The 19200-nt window shown below is 42.0% G+C and overlaps 1 protein-coding gene across 3 annotated transcripts in view; it reads left to right on the top strand.

Moving 5' to 3' along the window:
* LOC128689984 (venom carboxylesterase-6) overlaps positions 1–19200 on the top strand; it is a 190215-nt gene that overhangs the window by 150454 nt on the left and 20561 nt on the right. For 2 of the 3 annotated variants that reach the window (XR_011392418.1, XM_070088676.1), the window contains exon 11: positions 18874–18988. Coding sequence is in view for 2 of the 3 variants with exons in the window: in XM_070088676.1 (XP_069944777.1) it covers positions 18874–18988 (115 nt within the window). In the remaining variant the exon portion in view is untranslated. Of the gene's footprint in view, positions 1–732; positions 5554–18873; positions 18989–19200 lie in introns of those variants that run through there. The other variant, XM_070088677.1, reaches the window with a different exon arrangement.

Here is a 19200-nt window from a genome sequence, read left to right as displayed (position 1 = left end):
AGCGCTTGAGGTTCCTAAACCTGTATTCCCTGGAACGCAGGAGGGAGAGATACATGATTATATACACCTGGAAAATCCTAGAGGGACTAGTACCGAACTTGCACACGAAAATCACCCACTACGAAAGCAAAAGACTTGGCAGACGATGCACCATCCCCCCAATGAAAAGCAGGGGTGTCACTAGCACGTTAAGAGACCATACAATAAGTGTCAGGGGCCCGAGACTGTTCAACTGCCTCCCAGCACACATAAGGGGGATTACCAACAGACCCCTGGCAGTCTTCAAGCTGGCACTGGACAAGCACCTAAAGTCAGTTCCGGATCAGCCGGGCTGTGGCTCGTATGTTGGTTTGCGTGCAGCCAGCAGCAACAGCCTGGTTGATCAGGCTCTGATCCACCAGGAGGCCTGGTCTCAGACCGGGCCGCGGGGGCGTTGACCCCCGGAACTCTCTCCAGGTAAACTCCAGTAATTGTGTATCCGGGCCTTATGTCTATTGTCATGTAAGTAATTCACCTATTTCTTGATAATGCTCCGTTAATAATGAACAGATTGCAATGCTTTTCACAACAAACAAAAAAGAATGATTGTTTTACTAGATTACGGAATTTTTTTGAAATATCCCAAATATTTCCAGATTTGTGTGGGAGTAAAAGGCCGATATTTTCCTAAATGTCAAAAACTTATAAAATGTATTTTTTTTTTTTTGAGAATGAAGAAAGGGTTTATTACAGCTCATACGTGGCTGCCTGAGTGGCAGCAAGCAGTAACAAGGCTGCTCCTGTGTCTTGCCGTCCCCTGGGCCTATCCGAACTCCATTGATGGCGTAATTTCAAGTACTGCTGCAACAACATGCAAGGAACCAATAGTGACATGAAAACTGACGGTGACGACAATGAAATGGACTAAATATGACCAAAAGAGGGACCGGCATTCAGGTACCAGACCTGCTGCCAGACGTGAACCAGACATGAGGTTTTCCACTACATTGAAATAACTGACCTCCATATCAACTGCACTGTGTTCAATGGGAAGACAACATGGTAGAAAACCTATCAACAAAACTCCAAGGAAATGACAGGTCTGTAGGGCTTTTTTCCCTCAGTGCCAAATTAGGGAAGGAATTGAGCATTTAAACATGGCTGACCTGTATCCAAACACCAGCTACTGCCAGACGTACAACTAGCGAAGTGAAATTCTCATCTACACTGACGTTCGTCTACACTGACAGTAGCATCATATCAACTGCACCACCATCATATCACCTGTACCAGGGTTAACGAAGGGGAAACACAGGAGACAGAATTCTACAATAGAAAACTCCAACGAAACTATCATTTATGACGGTTATCCCTTAGTGCCAATCGTGGGAAAGAAGTGAATAGTTAAACAGCCAAGGTTAATGTTTTAGTAGCTGATCTATATTCAGCTGACCAGTGTACAGTGAGAGAATCATAGAAGAAAATGACAAATCTATCTATAAAACTCCACGGAAAGTCAGGTTGTAGTTGGCGTTTTCTTCCCTCAGTGATTTTAAAAACAGCTGCAACAGCAGATCAGGTCAGGCAGTCAACAACACAACGCAGCCCAGATAAATGGAATTGAGGGGCATTTGGACGGATAAAGCCATTGATTAAAACTTTCTGGTCCTGCCAGAATGGAAATGAGTTAGAAGTGTAATTGGTGAATCCGGACTGTGAAGTGAGGCATAAAGGGGGGTGTGAAATAAGGTGATAAGTGAAAGGAGTTTGTGAAGTAAAGGGACAGGTGAGGAGTGAAGAGGGTTTTGAAGTAGATACCAGAAATTTACTAGTAATTCAGTGGTGACTGCTAGAGCAGCTACTAGAGTTTGTTAGGTGATTGGAAAAGAGAAATAAATATTGTTGTGTATGAGTAAAAGAGTGAAGAGTGAAAATGATAGGCATTAGGGGGGTACAGGCTACCATAATTATATTTATCTTTCTCCTGCAATTCCCTGAAGAAGGAAATCAGTCATGGGGGCTGGAAAAGGCGAATCGGGTAATAGCACCCTGGACAGTAAAAGCCCAACAGTTGCCATCCTACCAGAAACGTAAATGTCACTATCGCCGCAAGATATGGCAACACTGCATACACAAACAAAAATAGTGGCACACAGCTCTTATTGTAACGCTCTTAAGTGGTGATATCCAAATTAATCCAGGACCTCAAAATAATTGTGCAGAGGCAAAACAGGCAGATAAGTGACTGATAATGACGGTCTAGTAGCTAGGAATGATAACCTTAACTCCATATGTAATGCATACATAGGTCAGTGTGAGACAATACAGCCATTATTATCTCAAACACTACCAAACAGGTGCATACATTGCACTAAAGTACGAAAGAAGAACAGAAAATCACCTTATGTAAAATGTGTAAAGGGTGGGTGCAATTCGTGTGTAACAAATGCACTTTGGCACAGTTACCCTTTAGCAATGATGACATTGATTTACCTAATTTTAATACAAATGACCCATTGCCATACATTGACGATTATAATTCTTTTATGAAAACAGGCCTTCACTTTATTCATGTCAACGCAAGATCACTTCTTCCAAAATTGGCAGAGATTTGGATTCTAGCTAACAGAACTTGGGCGGCAGTTATATCCATCTCTGAATCCTGGTTGGATGATATGGTGACTGACGAATAGGTCATAATAGAAGGTTACAGTAACAGAAAAGGCGGTGGGGTATGTGCCTATATTAGAAATGACTTAGCTTACAACCCAAGACCTGATTTAAATAACAATAAACTGGAGATTCTATGGTTTGAAGTGCTGCTTCCCAAGACCTAAACCATCTTAGTAGGAACTAGTTACCGCCCTCCCACCCATGACCAGTTCCTAGAAGGCTTTTCCAGAGTCTTGTCCGGACTTGAAAACAATTGCGAGGCAATAATACTGGGAGATTTCAATATCTGTTTTCAGCAGCAAAATAACGGGCTATGCAAAAACTATAAACAAATTCTTGGTTTAAATAGTTACACTCAACTGATTAATACACCAATCCGTATCACACAGTTCTCAGCCACCCTAACTGACCACATACTTCATAACCACTCTGAGAACATTAGTCAGTCAGGCGTCATTGCCACAGGCCTTAGTGATCATTTCATCATTTACTGCACCAGGAAAATCACTAGGGATAGGATAGGCCTACACAGGACAATAAAAATGAGGTCAACTAGAAACGACAGTAAAGAAACACTGGTAAATAGGTTACACAATTGTGACCGGACAGAGATAACAAGTTGCACGGACGTAAACGATGCCTGGGAAAAATTCAAAACAATGTTCACTACCATCCTTGATAATATTGCACCAGTTAAAGAGGTTAGGATTAAACGAAGAACTGAACCCTGGATGACTACTGAGATATTAGATAATATGAAATTCAGAGACCAGCTGCTAAAAAGATTTAAAGCAAACAGACAAGATATTGCAACACTAAATGAATTCCGAAGGGTGAGGAACAGAGTACAGAGACTTATAAAAGGAGCAAAGGCAAAGCACTATTGCTCAAAAATTGAAGAGTATAAGCATAACCCCAGAAAGCTCTGGGAACAACTTAAACAGTTGGGGTATAACCATAAGCCAGTAGATAGGTCTAATATAGTACTCACTATCGATAACGAGGTATGCCACGAAACAAATTGTTTTAATTCCTACTACACATCTGTCGCATCAACACAAGCAAGTAAACTACCAGCTGCATCAAATACCTTTAACACAGACTCAGATAAGTTTCAAACATACACCAATCAATGGGTAATCCCAAACAGTTGTCAACTAATAAGTGTATCTCATGACTTTATTCAAAAAGAACTAAGCAGGTTAAACCCAACTAAGAGCACTGGCCCTGATAACATCCCGTCTAAGTTCCTAAAAGATGATGCTTCTGAATTGTCAACCCCTATTGCTCACATAATAAATTTGTCCATCACCACTAATACCGTACCGGTATTAGGTAGTAGGTCTGATGTAAGCAACTCTAGGCCTTTTAGTATTCTATGTATAATATCCAAAATTCTAGAGAGGGCGGTGTACTTAATGACAACAGCATTCTCCATAGCTATCAATCAAGCTTTAGAAGGTCTTACTCAACCAAAACCTCCCTAATAAATCTGATGGGTAACATGAGAACTGAAATGTCAATGGGGAACCTCATAGGTATGGTAACCTTAGACTTGCAAAAAGGTTATCGATACTGTCAACCACAATATATTATGTAAGAAACTTCAAGCTGTCGGTATAGGTTCTGTAGATTGGTTTAAGTCCTACCTTAGCAACAGGAGACAAATTGTCAAAATCAATAAAACGGAATCAGAACCCCTGCCGATAACATATGGAGTTCCCCAAGGTAGTATTCTGGGTCCCTTATTATTCATATGCTACGTTAACGACATGCCCATCAGTGTCAAGTGCAAACTCCTACTGTATGCAGATGACAGTACTCTGTTAATGTCAGGTAAAGACCCACAGATATAGCTAATGTATTAACACTGGAACTGAAGTCCTGCAGCAAATGATTAGTAGACAAAAAACTATCATTACACCCTGAGAAAACTGAAGCCATTCTCTTTGGCACGAAACATAAACTGAGAAGGGTAAATAATTTTAATGTCCAGTGTAATGGGGAGCCCATCACTTCAGTTTCCTCAGTAAAATATCTGGGAATCCCCTTTGACCCATGCATGTCAGGAGAACAGTGTAGTAAAGAAAGCGAATGCCAGACTGAAATTCCTCTATAGACAAGCACAGTGTCTACCTACTGAGGCTCGCAGGGCCCTATGCCTAGCCCTTATAAAGTGTCATATGGACAAGATAGACTGCAAATCACCCAGAACAAAATGATATGATTTACCCTGGACCTGGGTCCAAGAGAGCATGTAGGCCAGGATGAATTACAGCAATTGGAAATGCTGAATGTTGAAGACAGAGTAAAACAACTGAAGCTAAATTATGTATTTAAAATTGCTCACAAACAGTGTCCAGAATATCTTACTGCCAATTTTGTCAAGGTTGGGAACCAAGGCAATCATAATAATAGGGGAAGAGAGCACAACTTTGTAGTACCCACAGTCAGTGGCCAGGCTTCAACCTTTTATTGTACAGCAATAAAGGAATGGAATAGACTATCTGCACATGTCAATTCCAGTCATAGCATGAACCAGTTCAAGAAGAGTGCCAAAAGGTGTCTGATGAATGTAGCTACAGAAAGGGAGGAGAATGATTTTTTATTTTTTTAGCTAACACATGTGTAATTTTACCTTATTACTAGTAACGACTCTCGTGACCCTCATGTTGTAAATAGTCTTAATAGTATGATAATAAGATGTTATCTCCATTATAGAATAATAATAAGATATTATCACCTTTATATTATAATAATAAGGTAAAAGGACCCCAATGGAAATAAGTCACTCTGTCTGACGTTTTGGGTTATCCCAGGTACTTTACACATATGCTGCTATGTATGATAATCTATGTAACTGTATTTGTGTATACCTGAATAAACTTACTTGCTTACTTACTTACTTGCAGCATTTATTATCATAGGATATTGGAATTATCACTGTTCTATCAGTAGAAAGTGTCTAAACAACTATTCTGTGCCAATTCATGCCGTCATGTTACCACATGTCATTTTTAGTTATTTTTTCTCTTTCATTTTATTTTTTCCTATCTTATTGAAACTTCGTCACAGCATGATGGATATGCGCTTCTGATGTAAGACCAAAAATGAATGAAATCGGATGACAAATAAAAAAGACGAGGAAAATTGGTTCAGTGTCGCCTAAAACTGATCCTTGTGGGCCGATATTAGTGACCAGTACCCATTCAGATTTGACCCCATTAATGGAAACTCTCTGCTTTCTATTGGTAAGCCATGCCTTGATCCATGTTAAAACTTTTCGTCATATGCCATGTGCTGCCACTTTCCTTAAGAGTCTTTTATGAGGTACTCTATCGAAGGCTTTATTGAAATCCAAATAATCAACTTCATATTCTGCATCATTATCTATTGCCTCAAATTCTTTATTAAAGAATGTCAGTGAATTTGTCAGGCAAAAACGACCTCTCATGAATCCATGCTGAGACTCATTGATCAAATTAGGCTCATCAAGATGACTACTAATAATATCAGCTATGATTGATTCGAAAAATTTGCATACTAATGACGTCAGGGTTATGGGACGGTAATTTGATGGAATGGACTTATCCCCTGATTTAAATATAGAAACTACATTAGCCATCTTCCACAGCTCTGGCACAACACCAGTTTGGATGGAAGTATTAAACAAGTATTAAAATTCGCTTTCTTTACACTTTTTCCCTAACCTACGAGTTAGCTATCGTTTACATCCGTTTTCTTTCATTATACTGACGAGAGAACGCCTCTTCAAGGAGGACTCCTTGGCTTGGTGAAGAGGCTCTTGGTCTGAGGAATTAAACCTGTAGGTCTCTTTCCTCAGACCGAACCTAATTACCCCCCAATCCCCCCTTCCCTACCCCATCCTCCCCATCCTCCCTTTTTCCTTTCCTCCTCCTCCTCCTCCCCGTCCCTCCCTTATTCCCTTCCTCTTTTTGGCCTTTGGGATTCTTCCCACAGGCCTACTGGTTCCTAGGTAGGGGGAAGGGTACCGGGGTCAATCCCATTCCGTTGAGGTGCTTGGCGGTGGTGTAGTTTGCCGTGGAATCTGAATCGCCTGGGGATGTCCTGATCCCTCTATGGTCTCCCGGGGGGGTGTTTTTGGGTGTCTTTCCGGCGACGGTTGTATCTCTGGAGGCCGCCTTTCAGATTCCAGGGGTGGTGGCCAAAGGAGGTATGCTTTGTGGCAAATATCCGACCGCCCTCTCTTTTGTCCACCGAGGTAGCTCGGCAGATGTGAGTTTGCTATCCTGGATTGCTGGTGTACTGGCATGAAGGGTAGGGTATGGCACGGATTCCATGCCGCATCTGCACTACTTGAGGTGTTGAGGTCCTCTTGGGCGCAGAGGGTGATTTCCGGGCCTTTCATTCCTCCTAGGAACTATTCCTCCCCGTTCCCCCTTTTTTTCTTTTTTTTCTTTTTGTTTTCTTTTCCTCTTTCTTTTTTTTCTTAAAAACAAAAAGAAAGAAGTAACCTAACCATGGAAGCCCTGATCCATGAACTTGCTACCCCCAGGCCCCTTACTGATACCACACCCCGTTCTGACCCTGCCTCGTTTTTTGACCACTCTTTGAACACTCATGAAGCCCCTGTACCTCTTGCTGGTGCTGTTTCATCACCAGCTCCAGGTACCAGGGTCTTGACTGACTTTGTCAGACCTCTGCCCTCCTTTGACTGTGCTTCCGGCCTCTCCCTCTACAGTGTGGCAATTTTCAAATCGCCAGCCCGTCCCACGTCGGACCAACTCTGGTCCCACTTCTAAATGCCAACGACAAGCTCCTTATGATGTTACTTCGTTACCTTCCCATTCTACTCGGAAAAGACTGACACATCATGCACTCCCTCTCCACACTCAGTTTTGGACCACACACAATGGACTAAATTCTTTACTTTAAGACCGACTTCTTCTACTGCCTATCTTTCCGATCATAGTATTGGCAAAGTGCTCCTATGCCATGTTGGTAGAGATATTTCATTTCATGCTCTCAAGAGCGGTACGTGCATCATCACTGTCCAGAATGCTACCCAAGCTAATGATCTTTCTCTCCTTTCACAAATCGATACTACTCCTATCACTATTGAAAATTATCTTTTTCTCAATTCTTGTAGTGGTACTGTCATTCTGCCCCATACCATAGTCCAACAGAATTTCCAGACATGTGGCAATGACATTCTTGAACAACTGGAACTCCAGGATCTCCCAGTCCTCAAAGTAGTCACTTATGTCCTTCCTGCCCACGGGCAGAGACAATACTCTTGCAATGTGGCTCAATTAACTTTCGACAGCCGTGAACTCCCATCTTCTGTTTATGTCGCAGGACATCGGTTACAAGCTCGAGAGGTGATCCCTACACTGCAACAGTGTAGAAATTGCTGGTGTTTTGATCACCCAGTAAAATATTGCAGATCTATAGCTGAATGCCCAATCTGTGGTGCCAACGACCATTCTAATACATCTTGCAGTCGACCTCCCTCTTGCCTTAATTGTCATGAGGCTCACCCTTCATACTCTCGCCATTGCCAGGTCTATTTAAATGAGCGTGAAATCCGTTGCCTCAAAGAGGCAGAAGGTCTCCCTTATGCTATGGTAGTTTCTCATCTCTGCCTCCAAGTTTCTTATTCTCGTGTTTCAAAACGTCCCCCCACTTCTGGGGTCCCATCTTCTGCAGCCTCCTCTGTGGTCATCCCTCCCATAGGGACTCCAGTATCTAATTATTTTGCTGTCCTGGGCTCTGACGTCCCTACTACAACACCTCAGTCTGTTCTCACATCTTCGCGTCCTTCCTCGCAAGCCAAGGTATCAACAAGACCTTGTACAACACCTTATACCAACCACCCCTCTACTTCTCAGAAGTCCAAAAAATCCCCATTGCTCAAATCTTCTTTGCCCCCTCCTTCCCTTCTTCCACCTCTGCATTTTACCTTTCCAGTCTCTGTGCCTAGTTCTTCCACTCTCTCTGGCTCTATTACAAGTGTGAAGGTTCACCTTCCTCCTTGTACTATGCCTTCCACCCCCATCCCCTCCCTTGTTTCTCCCTCTTCTGCCACCTCCCAGGTTTCTGCCTCTTCTGTCCCTTCCCACACTTCTTCTCCAGTCCCCTACACTCCTTCGTCGCCCCTACTTTGGTACAGTCCATTACTGTCCCAATCTTTACTCACCCTCCTCCTTCTACCTCCAATATTGTCTTCTATACATCTTTGAATTCAGAAACACTTGAAGCCATTTCAGAATACATTGCAGAGACTAAACCTTCGATGGACACTGATCCATCTCCTGTTCCTTCTCTTCCCTCTCCTCCATCTCCACAACTCCTTTCTTCACAATGCTCCGTTCCTTCACTGCTTGAACATTGACTTTACTAACCCCTCTAGTCCGTAGGTGCCCTTCCCACCGGATTCCTGGTATTTTCCTCATTGCTAATCATGGCCTATTTACAGTGGAATATTCATGGCCTCAGGGGTAATCGGGGTGAACTTCAGATGTTGCTTTCCAGGTTTTCCCCTGTTGGTGCTTGCTTACAAGAACCAAAATTACACTCAGCTGTTTTCCAACCTCTCTCAGGCTATAATTTATTGTATTCTTCGGATCTTTTCTCAAATGGGACCTTTAATGAAAGTGCCCTTCTTCTACGCAATGATATTCTGTACTGTCAATTATTTGTCCATGTCTCACTGCATTACACTGCAGCTCGTATCCACTTGAATAAGTGGTTTACAATATGTTCTTTATATCTCTCTCCTTCTCGAGCATTTTCTATCCCAGATTTTGCCTTTTTTGTTTCATCCTTATCATCACCACTTCTGTTACTTGGCGATTTTAATGCCACCATTTCTTCTGGGTGGTCTCATTTTGACTCACGTGGCATCCAGTTGGAGGCTTTTCTCACCTCTCACCCCCTCCATGTTTTAAATATGGGTACTCCCACCCATTTTGATCCTCGTACTCATACTCTTTCTTGCATCGATCTGTCGGTCTGCTCTTCCTCCACTGCACTAGACTTCGCCTGGTCTGTTCTACCGGACTTACATGACAGTGATCATTTCCCAATCATTCTTACTCCTTCATATTCACCACCTTTCCGTAGCCCTCACTGGCAATTTGATAGAACAAATTGGGACCTATACTCGCAACTCACTGCTTTTAGTGAGGTTCCTTCTTCATCCTGCATTGATGAGCTCCTACACCTCTTCTCGATGTCAGTTTTAACCGCAGCTTCTCATTCTATACTCCAAACCTCAGGCAGGCATTCTCAGAAGTGCGTGCCTTGGTGGTCTCCTGCTTGTGCTCGTGCAGTACGTTTGAAACGCACTGCATGGGGCAGGTACCGGTATAATAGAACCGATGAGAGACTTCTTGATTTTAAGCAGAAGCGTGCGATCACTTGACGTCATCCATGACGCTAAATGCACTTGTTGGCGAGAGATTGTTTCCACCATCACCTCTGCTTCCTCTATGAGTGCAGTCTGGAAAAAAGTGAGGAAACTGAGTGGTATATACTCTCCTGACCCGGCTCCTGTTCTTCGGGTTGCCGGTGTTGATATAGCAAACCCTCTTGACGTTGCCATTGAAATTGGCACTCATCTGGTCCGTATTTCTCTGGGGACTCTATCTATGCCCCACGTTTCTTTCCTCAAAGTCTGCCAGAGTTAGTACCCTTGGACTTTTCTTCTCTAAGAGAAGAACAGTATAATGTGCCTTTTACACTTCGGAAACTGGAGGCAACACTTTCAGCTTGCCGATCATCGGCAGCTGGACCTGACGACATTCATATTTGGATGTTACAACATTTACACCAGTCAGCCCTTGTAGTCCTCTTGCACCTCTTCAATCTTATTTGGTCACAAGGAGTTCTTCCCCATCTGTGGAAATCTGCCATTGTTCTCCCTTTCTGCAAGCCGGGTACTACAGGACATGATGCCTCCCACTATCGTCCCATTGCTCTTACTAGTGAAGTTTGCAAAGTGATGGAACGTCTGGTAAATCGACGTTTAATGTGGTATTTAGAGACACACAACAGTCTCTCCTCTAGTCAATATGGCTTTCGCAAGGGCCGATCTACCATAGACCTCTTACTACGCTTGGATACGTATGTTTGTAATGCCTTTGCGAATAACCACTCAGTTATTGCCATATTTTTTGACCTTGAGAAGGCATAATGACACAACCTGGAGGTATAATATTTTGGCCCAAGCCTTAGGCCTCCGAGGCAATCTACCATCCTTCCTTAAGAACTTTTTAAGTGACAGACATTTCCGTGTTCGAGTCAATAATGTGCTCTCCCCTGACTTTGTCCAAGCTGAAGATGTCCCTCAGGGATGTGTTCTGAGCACAACACTTTTTCTCCTTGCTATAAATGATTTGGCCTCTGTTCATCCATCCAATATTTGGTCATCACTCTATGTTGATGACTTCACTATTGCTTGTGCAGGCGCTGCTTGTCACCTCATTACAGTTTCTCTCCAGCATGCGGTCGACCGTGTTTCCAATTGGGCCACCACGCATGGGTTTAAATTTTCCAGTACCAAAACTCACCATATTACTTTCACTAGACGCTCTGTCATCTCCGATCATCCTTTGTACCTCTATGGCTCCCATATCCCTGAACGTGATAGTCAGGTTTCTAGGCCTTCTCTTTGACCGTAGGTTATCCTGGAAACCTCACATTACCACTCTGAAGGCAATTTGTCACAGCCGGCTGAACCTTCTTAAAACCCTTGCTCATCTTTCATTGGGAGCTGATCGTCGAACTCTCCTTCGTCTACATTCAGCCCTCATCTTATCGAAACTCGATTATGATGACTAGATCTATTCAGCGGCCTCTCCTGTTACTCTCTCTATCCTTAACCCCATCCATCACCAAGGATTACATTTATGCCTTGGTGCTTTTCGCTCTTTCCCTGTTGAGAGCCTCTATGCAGAAGCGAATGTTCCATCCTTGTCTGATCGCCGTGATGCCCATTGTCTTCGCTACTATGTACACTCTCACGATCTCCGCAATCCTTCCATTTATAGAATGGTCACCGATATTAGTAGACATTCTTTATTTGTTTGCCGCCCCTATTTGCTCTGTCTCTTCTCTCTTTGTCTACATTCGCTCTTGTCTTCCCTTCAGGTACCACCTTTATATGTTTATGTAGCATCTCACTTTTCCCGACCTCCCTGGGAAGTTCCAGCTGTTCGGGTCTGTTTTTTCTCATTCCCTTGCTCGAAAACCCAACTGCCTACGGTGGCTTCCCGCTCTCTTTTTCTTGACCACTTCCACTCTCATTCTCATGCCATCGCAGTGTACACAGATGGCTTTAAGTTTTCTGATGGCATCGGATTCGCAGCGGTGTTTCCGGACAGCATTGTGCGAGGGCATTTACTATCTTCGGCTAGCATTTTTACTGCTGAATTGTATGCCATCCTTGCAGAACTTATTCGTATCGTATTTATGCCTGTGTCATCATTTGTGGTTGTCTCAGACTCCCTTAGTGCTCTACAGGCTATACGGAAATTTGATGCACCTCACCCCCTAGTTCTCTGTATCCAACTTTGGCTATGCCATATCTCTACCAAGCATAAAGATATTGTTTTTTGTTGGGTCCCTGGTCATGTTGACGTACAGGGCAATGAACAGGCAGACACTGCTTCGCGGTCAGCAGTACATGACCTACCAATTTCATATAGAGGTGTTCCATTTCCGGACTATTTTGCTGTAATAGCTACCCACCTTCACAAACATTGGCAACAACGTTGGTCAACTCTACTCGGTAACAAACTTCATTCTATTAAACCGAGCATAGGTTACTGGCCGTCTTCTTGTCATCAGTGCCGAGGTTGGGAGACTACTCTCTCCTGTCTTCGCATTGGCCACACTCGTCTTACTCATGGGTATCTCATGGAGAGGCACCCTGTTCCTCTCTGTGAGCAATGTCAAGTTCCAGTATCGATTAGCCACATTCTGTTAGACTGCCCTCTTTATCAACGAGCACGCAGAATTTACCTCCAACATCGTCTCCGCTCTACTACTCTCTCTTTACCTTCCCTTCTTGCTTATGGACCCTCCTTTAATCCTGACTCTCTCATTGACTTTTTGATAACGACTGATTTACTCCACAAACTCTGATGATGATACCTTTTGCACTCCCATCAGCCCTTTCTACCTCAATCTCTTGCTGCCCTCTACCCTTTCACCATCCACTGCCCCGCTGTTCTCTGTAACCTATTACTCATCCATCTCCCTTTTGCCACCCGATACCCTCGCTTCCTTCCTGCCCTGCAGCGTTGTATAGTCCTTGTGGTTTAGCGCTTCTTTTTGATTATAATAATAATGACGAGAGAACGATTATAAGCCTTGTGGTGGGTTGTGTCCATAAAGTCCCTTTCCTCTCAGGCGTCATATTACGCTAGATATTATTTGTTGTGGGGTACTTTTTTGTTTCTATGCTATTATTATATGGTCTTATGTCATATTAGATCATACTAGATCAATAAGCCTCATAATTGATATTAGCAAAAGAATAGAATATTTTGTTGGCTGCTTGATCTTGGCCGAGACAACGTAATTTATGCCCTGTCAGCAATTATTCCCAGGGTAGGTTCCTGATAGGTTCCCAGACCATATTCGTTCCGCCCACTCTGTTATGATCTCAAATGGTGAATTTTTATTGCATTAGAGGGAGACAAAAGTGTCCTGATGGAGCCACTATGCTACCCAGGAAGGATGGAAAGCAGATTGCCTGGGACTACACCTGTGCTGCCACATTGTCAGACACCTACTTGCCATACTCCAAAGCTGAGGGGGGTTGAGCTGCCAGCCACAGGGGGACCCAGAAGATCCGCAAATATGAAGACCTTTCCCCTTGTTATAATTTTTCCCAATAGGGTCGGAGACCCTTGGAGCATGGGGCAAGTGTGCTCCAAAGTTCCTCAAAGAGCTGAGTGAAAAGCTCGTCATAGAAACCAAGGACCACAGGGCGACCAGGCTCCTCTTTCAGAGACTCAGTGTTGCGATCCAGAGAGGAAATGCCTGTAACATTCTGGGCATGCGGCCCACCGCCGGGGAGCTGGACGAAGTATTCGAGAAGTAGCTCTGAGTTGTTATCTATGTTGTTTACTTTCAATTGTATTTTTGTGAATGTTTTGTCAATGTATTTTGTTTTTAAATAAAATATATATCATTATAGGGGCGGTAGGAGAAAATTCTCAAACAGCTTCAGGGAGAACCTTGAGTTTTCCCTGATGCAAGTTTATTTTTTTCTCTGAGGATGAGGGTTCCCAGGACAGTTCTAGAGGTGGTACCTCCCTATATGTTTATAAAAAAAACGCGTAAAAAAAAATGCCATGTCAGCACGCATGCTACGCAAAGCGCTGTCACCATACATGTTACGAATTATCTCTGTAGAAATATCGTATAATGATGATAATTACACCAAGGTGTTGCCAGAAAGTTCAGCTATATTTTGGTAAGATTAACTCAATTTTCGTATTTTTTCGATTTTTTTTACTCTGTGCGCCGCACATGACACCTCTCCCTAAGTTCCATCTTACATTCTTTAAGTACCCTAGAAAACATTTAGTTGGGCTCTGGGGACTTGTTTTCTTTCAGTTTATAAATCTGTTTGATAATCAAGTCGCTTGTAACAATAAAGTTAGTTAAACTGAATTCTTCAAGAAGTGAATAATTGTTAATTACTGGAATCTCATTTATGTCTTATTGTGTTAAGATTGAGAAAAAAATAATTAAATATAGAAAACATTTCCAGTTCGTTATCCGTCAGCTGTCCTTTCCCAATTTTCAGAGGTCCTACTTTTTCCCTCACCTTCGTCCTATACTCTTGAAAGAACTCTTTTGGATTAGTCTTTGATTCATTAGCAACCCTCTTTTACTTCTCTTTTAAACTAAACATATTGGTCAGTAAGGTTAACTACTTCTCTTTAGATTCTTCTTTTCTCCCCTAATAGACTCTTTAGCCTCCTGTTCACCCATTTGGGATAGTTATTATTTAGCCTAATTTCTCTCTGAGGAATATATATACTCCGAGCACATTCTACATCATTAAGGAAAAAATCATAGATGCAGATCCCTTCTTAATCATTTGTTCATCGTCAATAAAATCATTAGCTATATTACATCAGTCGAGATTGTACAGGTGTTACCTAAGTCCATTATAGTCGGAAGAACGAACATTGAAGACATTTACTGTATTATCCTTATTCTCGTACTCCCAGGCAATATTAAAGGAAATGGATTTGTGATCACTTACGCCAAGCTCTTCAGTAATCTCCAGATTATTTGCGAGTTTTTTTTTATTTGATAAGACCAGATAGAGCAAATTATTACCTCTGGTAGGCTCTGTTCCATAAAGTCACTGGGCTCCAGATTACTGATTCGAAGTTCCCATAGTAGCCTTCTGGTTCTTCGTCATTTCTACCTCTCCCTCCGTCCTCTTGATTCATTCTATGATGTCCAGCAACTGTCCAGGTTCTTTTCTTGAGGATTCACAGAAGGAGGAGTACTAAACAGTATCAAATTCTTTATCTTGATCAACATCCTCAAAAGCTTTACTGAAGAAAGTAAATTAGCTAGGCAGAAACTGCCCCTCATGAATACATGCAGAGTATCATTAATCAGATTATGCTCATCAAGATGACTTCTTATAATATCAGCTATAACTGACTCTTAGTAATTTGCCTACAAGTGAGATCAGGCTTATTTGCCGGTAATTTGATGGTAACGACTAGGGACCTGATTTAAAAATAGGAATTGCATTGGCTATCTTCCACATATCAGACACTACACCTGTTTGAGGAGATATATTAAAAATGTTAGTTAATGGTTCACAAAGTTAAATTTTGCACCCCTTAAGAATCCTTGAAAAAAGTTCATTAGGGCCCGGGGATTAATTTTGTCTCAGTCGGTCTACTTGTTTGATTACCATATCCCTAGTGACTGTGATATTACATAATTTATCTTCGTCAAGCCCACTATAACATTAATTACTGAGATATCGTTAGTGTCTTCCTGTGAGAAATCCGAGAGAAAATAATTATTAAAAATAGAGCACATTTCATTCTCCTTGTCAGTAAGTTGCCCAGAGTTGTTTTTAAGAAGACGTATCTTTTCTCTAACTTTTGTTCTATAAACCTTGAAAAAACCTTTCAGGATAGTTTTCGTATCCCAAGCAACTTTAATTTCATAGTCCCATTTAGCTTTTCTTATCCCTTTTTAACCTCCCTCTTAAAGTAAATATATTGATTCATAAGATGACCTTTCACCTCTTTTGATGAACCTATAAATTCCTTTTTTTCTGCCCTAAAAGATGTTTGAGTCATTTCTTTTCGATCTAATTTCTTTAAGCAGAATAATTGTTCCTTTGGCAGCATGTACACTATTTAGAAAGCTGTCATATTGATAGCTCTCTTCGTTACCCTGGTCCACAGATGATATGTATTCTCTATGCCAATTATAATCTACTAAGTGAAAATCTGGGACCGTTACTGAGTTATCCCTAATATCATACTTCAAGTCAATGCTAAAGGTAATGGATTAGTGGTCCTCTGTAATTTCTAAATTATTAACAAGAGTTTCCTTGTTTGCCAGAACCAAGTCAAGCAGATTATTTCTCCTTGTAGATTCTGTAACAAACTGCTTAAAAAAACAATCCTGAGCTATCTCTAAGAAGTTGTTAGACCTCTAAATGCCCAGTCAAGGAATTCCAGTCATTCTGACTAAAGTTAAAGTCCCATAGAATTATTATGTTATTGTGCCTTGTGGCCCTAACAATTTCTTTCCACAGTAGTCTTCCTTGGTCCCTATCCAACTTTTGGGGACGGTATACTATAACGCCTAAAATAATTTTTTTCGTGCCCCTCTGAAAATTCTACCCACACTGACTCAGTATATGTTATCTCAGACTTTATACCCGTTTTTATGCAGTGCTACCCCACCCTCGTTTTTCCCGATTATTCGTATTAAACCACGTCTCAGTTATGACAAATACATCAATATTACCCATACTTTCAACTAATCTGAACTCGTCCATCTTATTTCTAGCACTACGACTGTTAGTATAATATAAATTTAGGAACTCTCCTTTCTCTTTTTCTTCGTGTTCATTTCTGTTTCTCCACTATCACTATTACTGTTCTTATTACCTGGCCTTATTACCACTGGATTTCCATTATTCACTAATAATTCTATCTCATTTTGCCTATAACTGGTTTCCCTAAAACTCACACTATCACTACACTGAGAATTCATTTCTTTCCTACAAAAACCCATGCCATTAATGATTTATAGTTTAAAACCCTAACAGCTCCCTCCATTGCATTGGTCAGTGCCTCTATCCCAAACATGAATAATTGAACCTCATCCCTGGCATACATGTCATTTCTGGCGTAGAAGAGGATGATAGACACAAATAAGGGAGATATAAATAAGATTCTGAGGAAATCTTTCTGGAAAGAACTAGAAATGAGGACTTCAGATTTAATAAATTTACATTTAAGAAGAATATAAGAAACTACTGGTTTGGAAATAGAGTAGTCGATGAGTAGAACAGTATCCCTAGTAGGTTCATTGAAGCTAAAAGCTTGGGTAGCTTGAAATAGAGGTCAGATAAATTCATGAGTGAGAGGTGTTGGATTTAAATGGGATTTGCACTTGAGTTAACAAGGTTTTCAAAGCATATTCCTTGGGTAACATTACACAAATAACCCGCACATAAAAGAGAGAAGCTTACGACGACGTTTCGGTCCGACTTGGGCCATTGACAAGGTCACACTAACAGAGGTGGAGCAGGACGGCTATATATAGGCAGGAAGAGGTGGAGGTAGTAGTAGTAGTAGTAGTACTAGTAGTAGTAGTACAAGAATTGTATATAATACCGACAAGATGAAATTAAGACATATGCACAACACCCGGGCATTCCCATCGTAGACGCTTCGCCATCCTGCCAGCCACTGGATGGCGAAACGTCCACAACAAAGACAACCAGACGCCGCACATGTGTCTTAATTTCATCGGAAGTTGTAGTAATAGTAGAAGAAGAAGAGGTAGTGGTAGTGGTAGTGGTAGAAGTGGGAAATAAGGATGACGAGCCAGTCAAAAACAAAAACAAAGGAAGGGGAGCACTGCAAGAGAGCTAGATGCCCACCTAAGGAGAGCAAGCGCACAGAGGTGCGTGAAAGGGGAAGTGGTGAAATAAAATAAATGAAGAAGGAACAGAAACACGAGACAGGAGAGAGAAAGACAACCCAGAGGAGAAAAGGAAAGAGGATGGCTGGATGGCGAAGCGTCTACGATGGGGATGCCCGGGTGTTGTGCATGTGTCTTAATTTCATCTTGTCGGTATTATATACAATTCTTGTACTACTACTACTACTACTACTACTACTACTACTACTACTACTACTACTACTACTACTACTACTGCTACTACTACCTCCACCTCTTCCTGCCTATATATAGCCGTCCTGCTCCACCTCTGTTAGTGTGACCTTGTCAATGGTCCAAGTCGGACCGAAACGTCGTCGTAAGCTTCTCTCTTTTATGTGCGGGTTATTTGTGTATCGTTCCAGTCACGGTATTGTGCCTTTTTGTTATTCCTTGGGTAACATTGATAATCGGTTGGCCGAACAGTTTTGTTTGTCGGTTTTGGTTTAACAAGAACGTGACAAGTATGGGCTAGTAAGCCTGCTGCAGTTCTCCTTTGTTATGTTCTAATGTTCAACTTTTATCTGTGAGTATGGTTATAAAGAAAAGAGTAGGATGTAATATATTATGTGTGGCGGATTTGGTTCGTTATTAATACATAGATCTGTTGTACTAAAATGATAAATTCAAGTTTATTCTCATTCATCAGCTGCAGCAGAAACAACAAGAGCAGCAGCAACTGAGAGTTGCAGCAAAAACAGCAGCAGCAGCAGCAATAGCAACAACAGGAAGAGCAGTAGCAGAAGGATCTGTTAGTATTGCTACTGCTACTGCTGGGCAGCAACTGCTTCTACGTAGGTTCTGTTCTTCAATTATTGCTATGTAGCAGACGCAGCAGAAACAGTGACAGAACGAGCAGCATCACCATAAGAGTAGTAGCAGTAGCATTAGAGGCGGTAACAAGACCAATAGTAGTAACAGCAGCAGCAGCAGCAGCATTAGAACCTGCAACAAAAGTATCAACTCTTTCAATCATTCAGACAGATTTTTCCACCACAGAAACCCGACTCCTGATGGTTCCCTCGGGTTCACCTGGGAGCCGAGCACCGAAGACAACCTTCAGTACCTCGCTCTCAACCTCAAGCCTACCATGGTCTCCGACCAGCGGCAAGAGGTCAGTCCTCCTCTGCTGAGAACAGTGCAAGTGAAATTCAGATATTAAGCTACCATTTTCAAGTACACAAAGACAGACATAGACACACACACAAAGACACGAAGACACACAGACACACACACAGACACACACACAGACACACACACACACACACACACACACACACACACACACACACACACACACACACACACACACACACACACACAGAC

This window comes from Cherax quadricarinatus, chromosome 25, assembly GCF_038502225.1.
Source record: "Cherax quadricarinatus isolate ZL_2023a chromosome 25, ASM3850222v1, whole genome shotgun sequence".
Lineage (NCBI taxonomy): Eukaryota > Metazoa > Arthropoda > Malacostraca > Decapoda > Parastacidae > Cherax > Cherax quadricarinatus.
The sequence above is the reverse complement of the archived record's forward strand: the minus strand, read 5'-3'. Positions and strand labels throughout refer to the sequence as shown.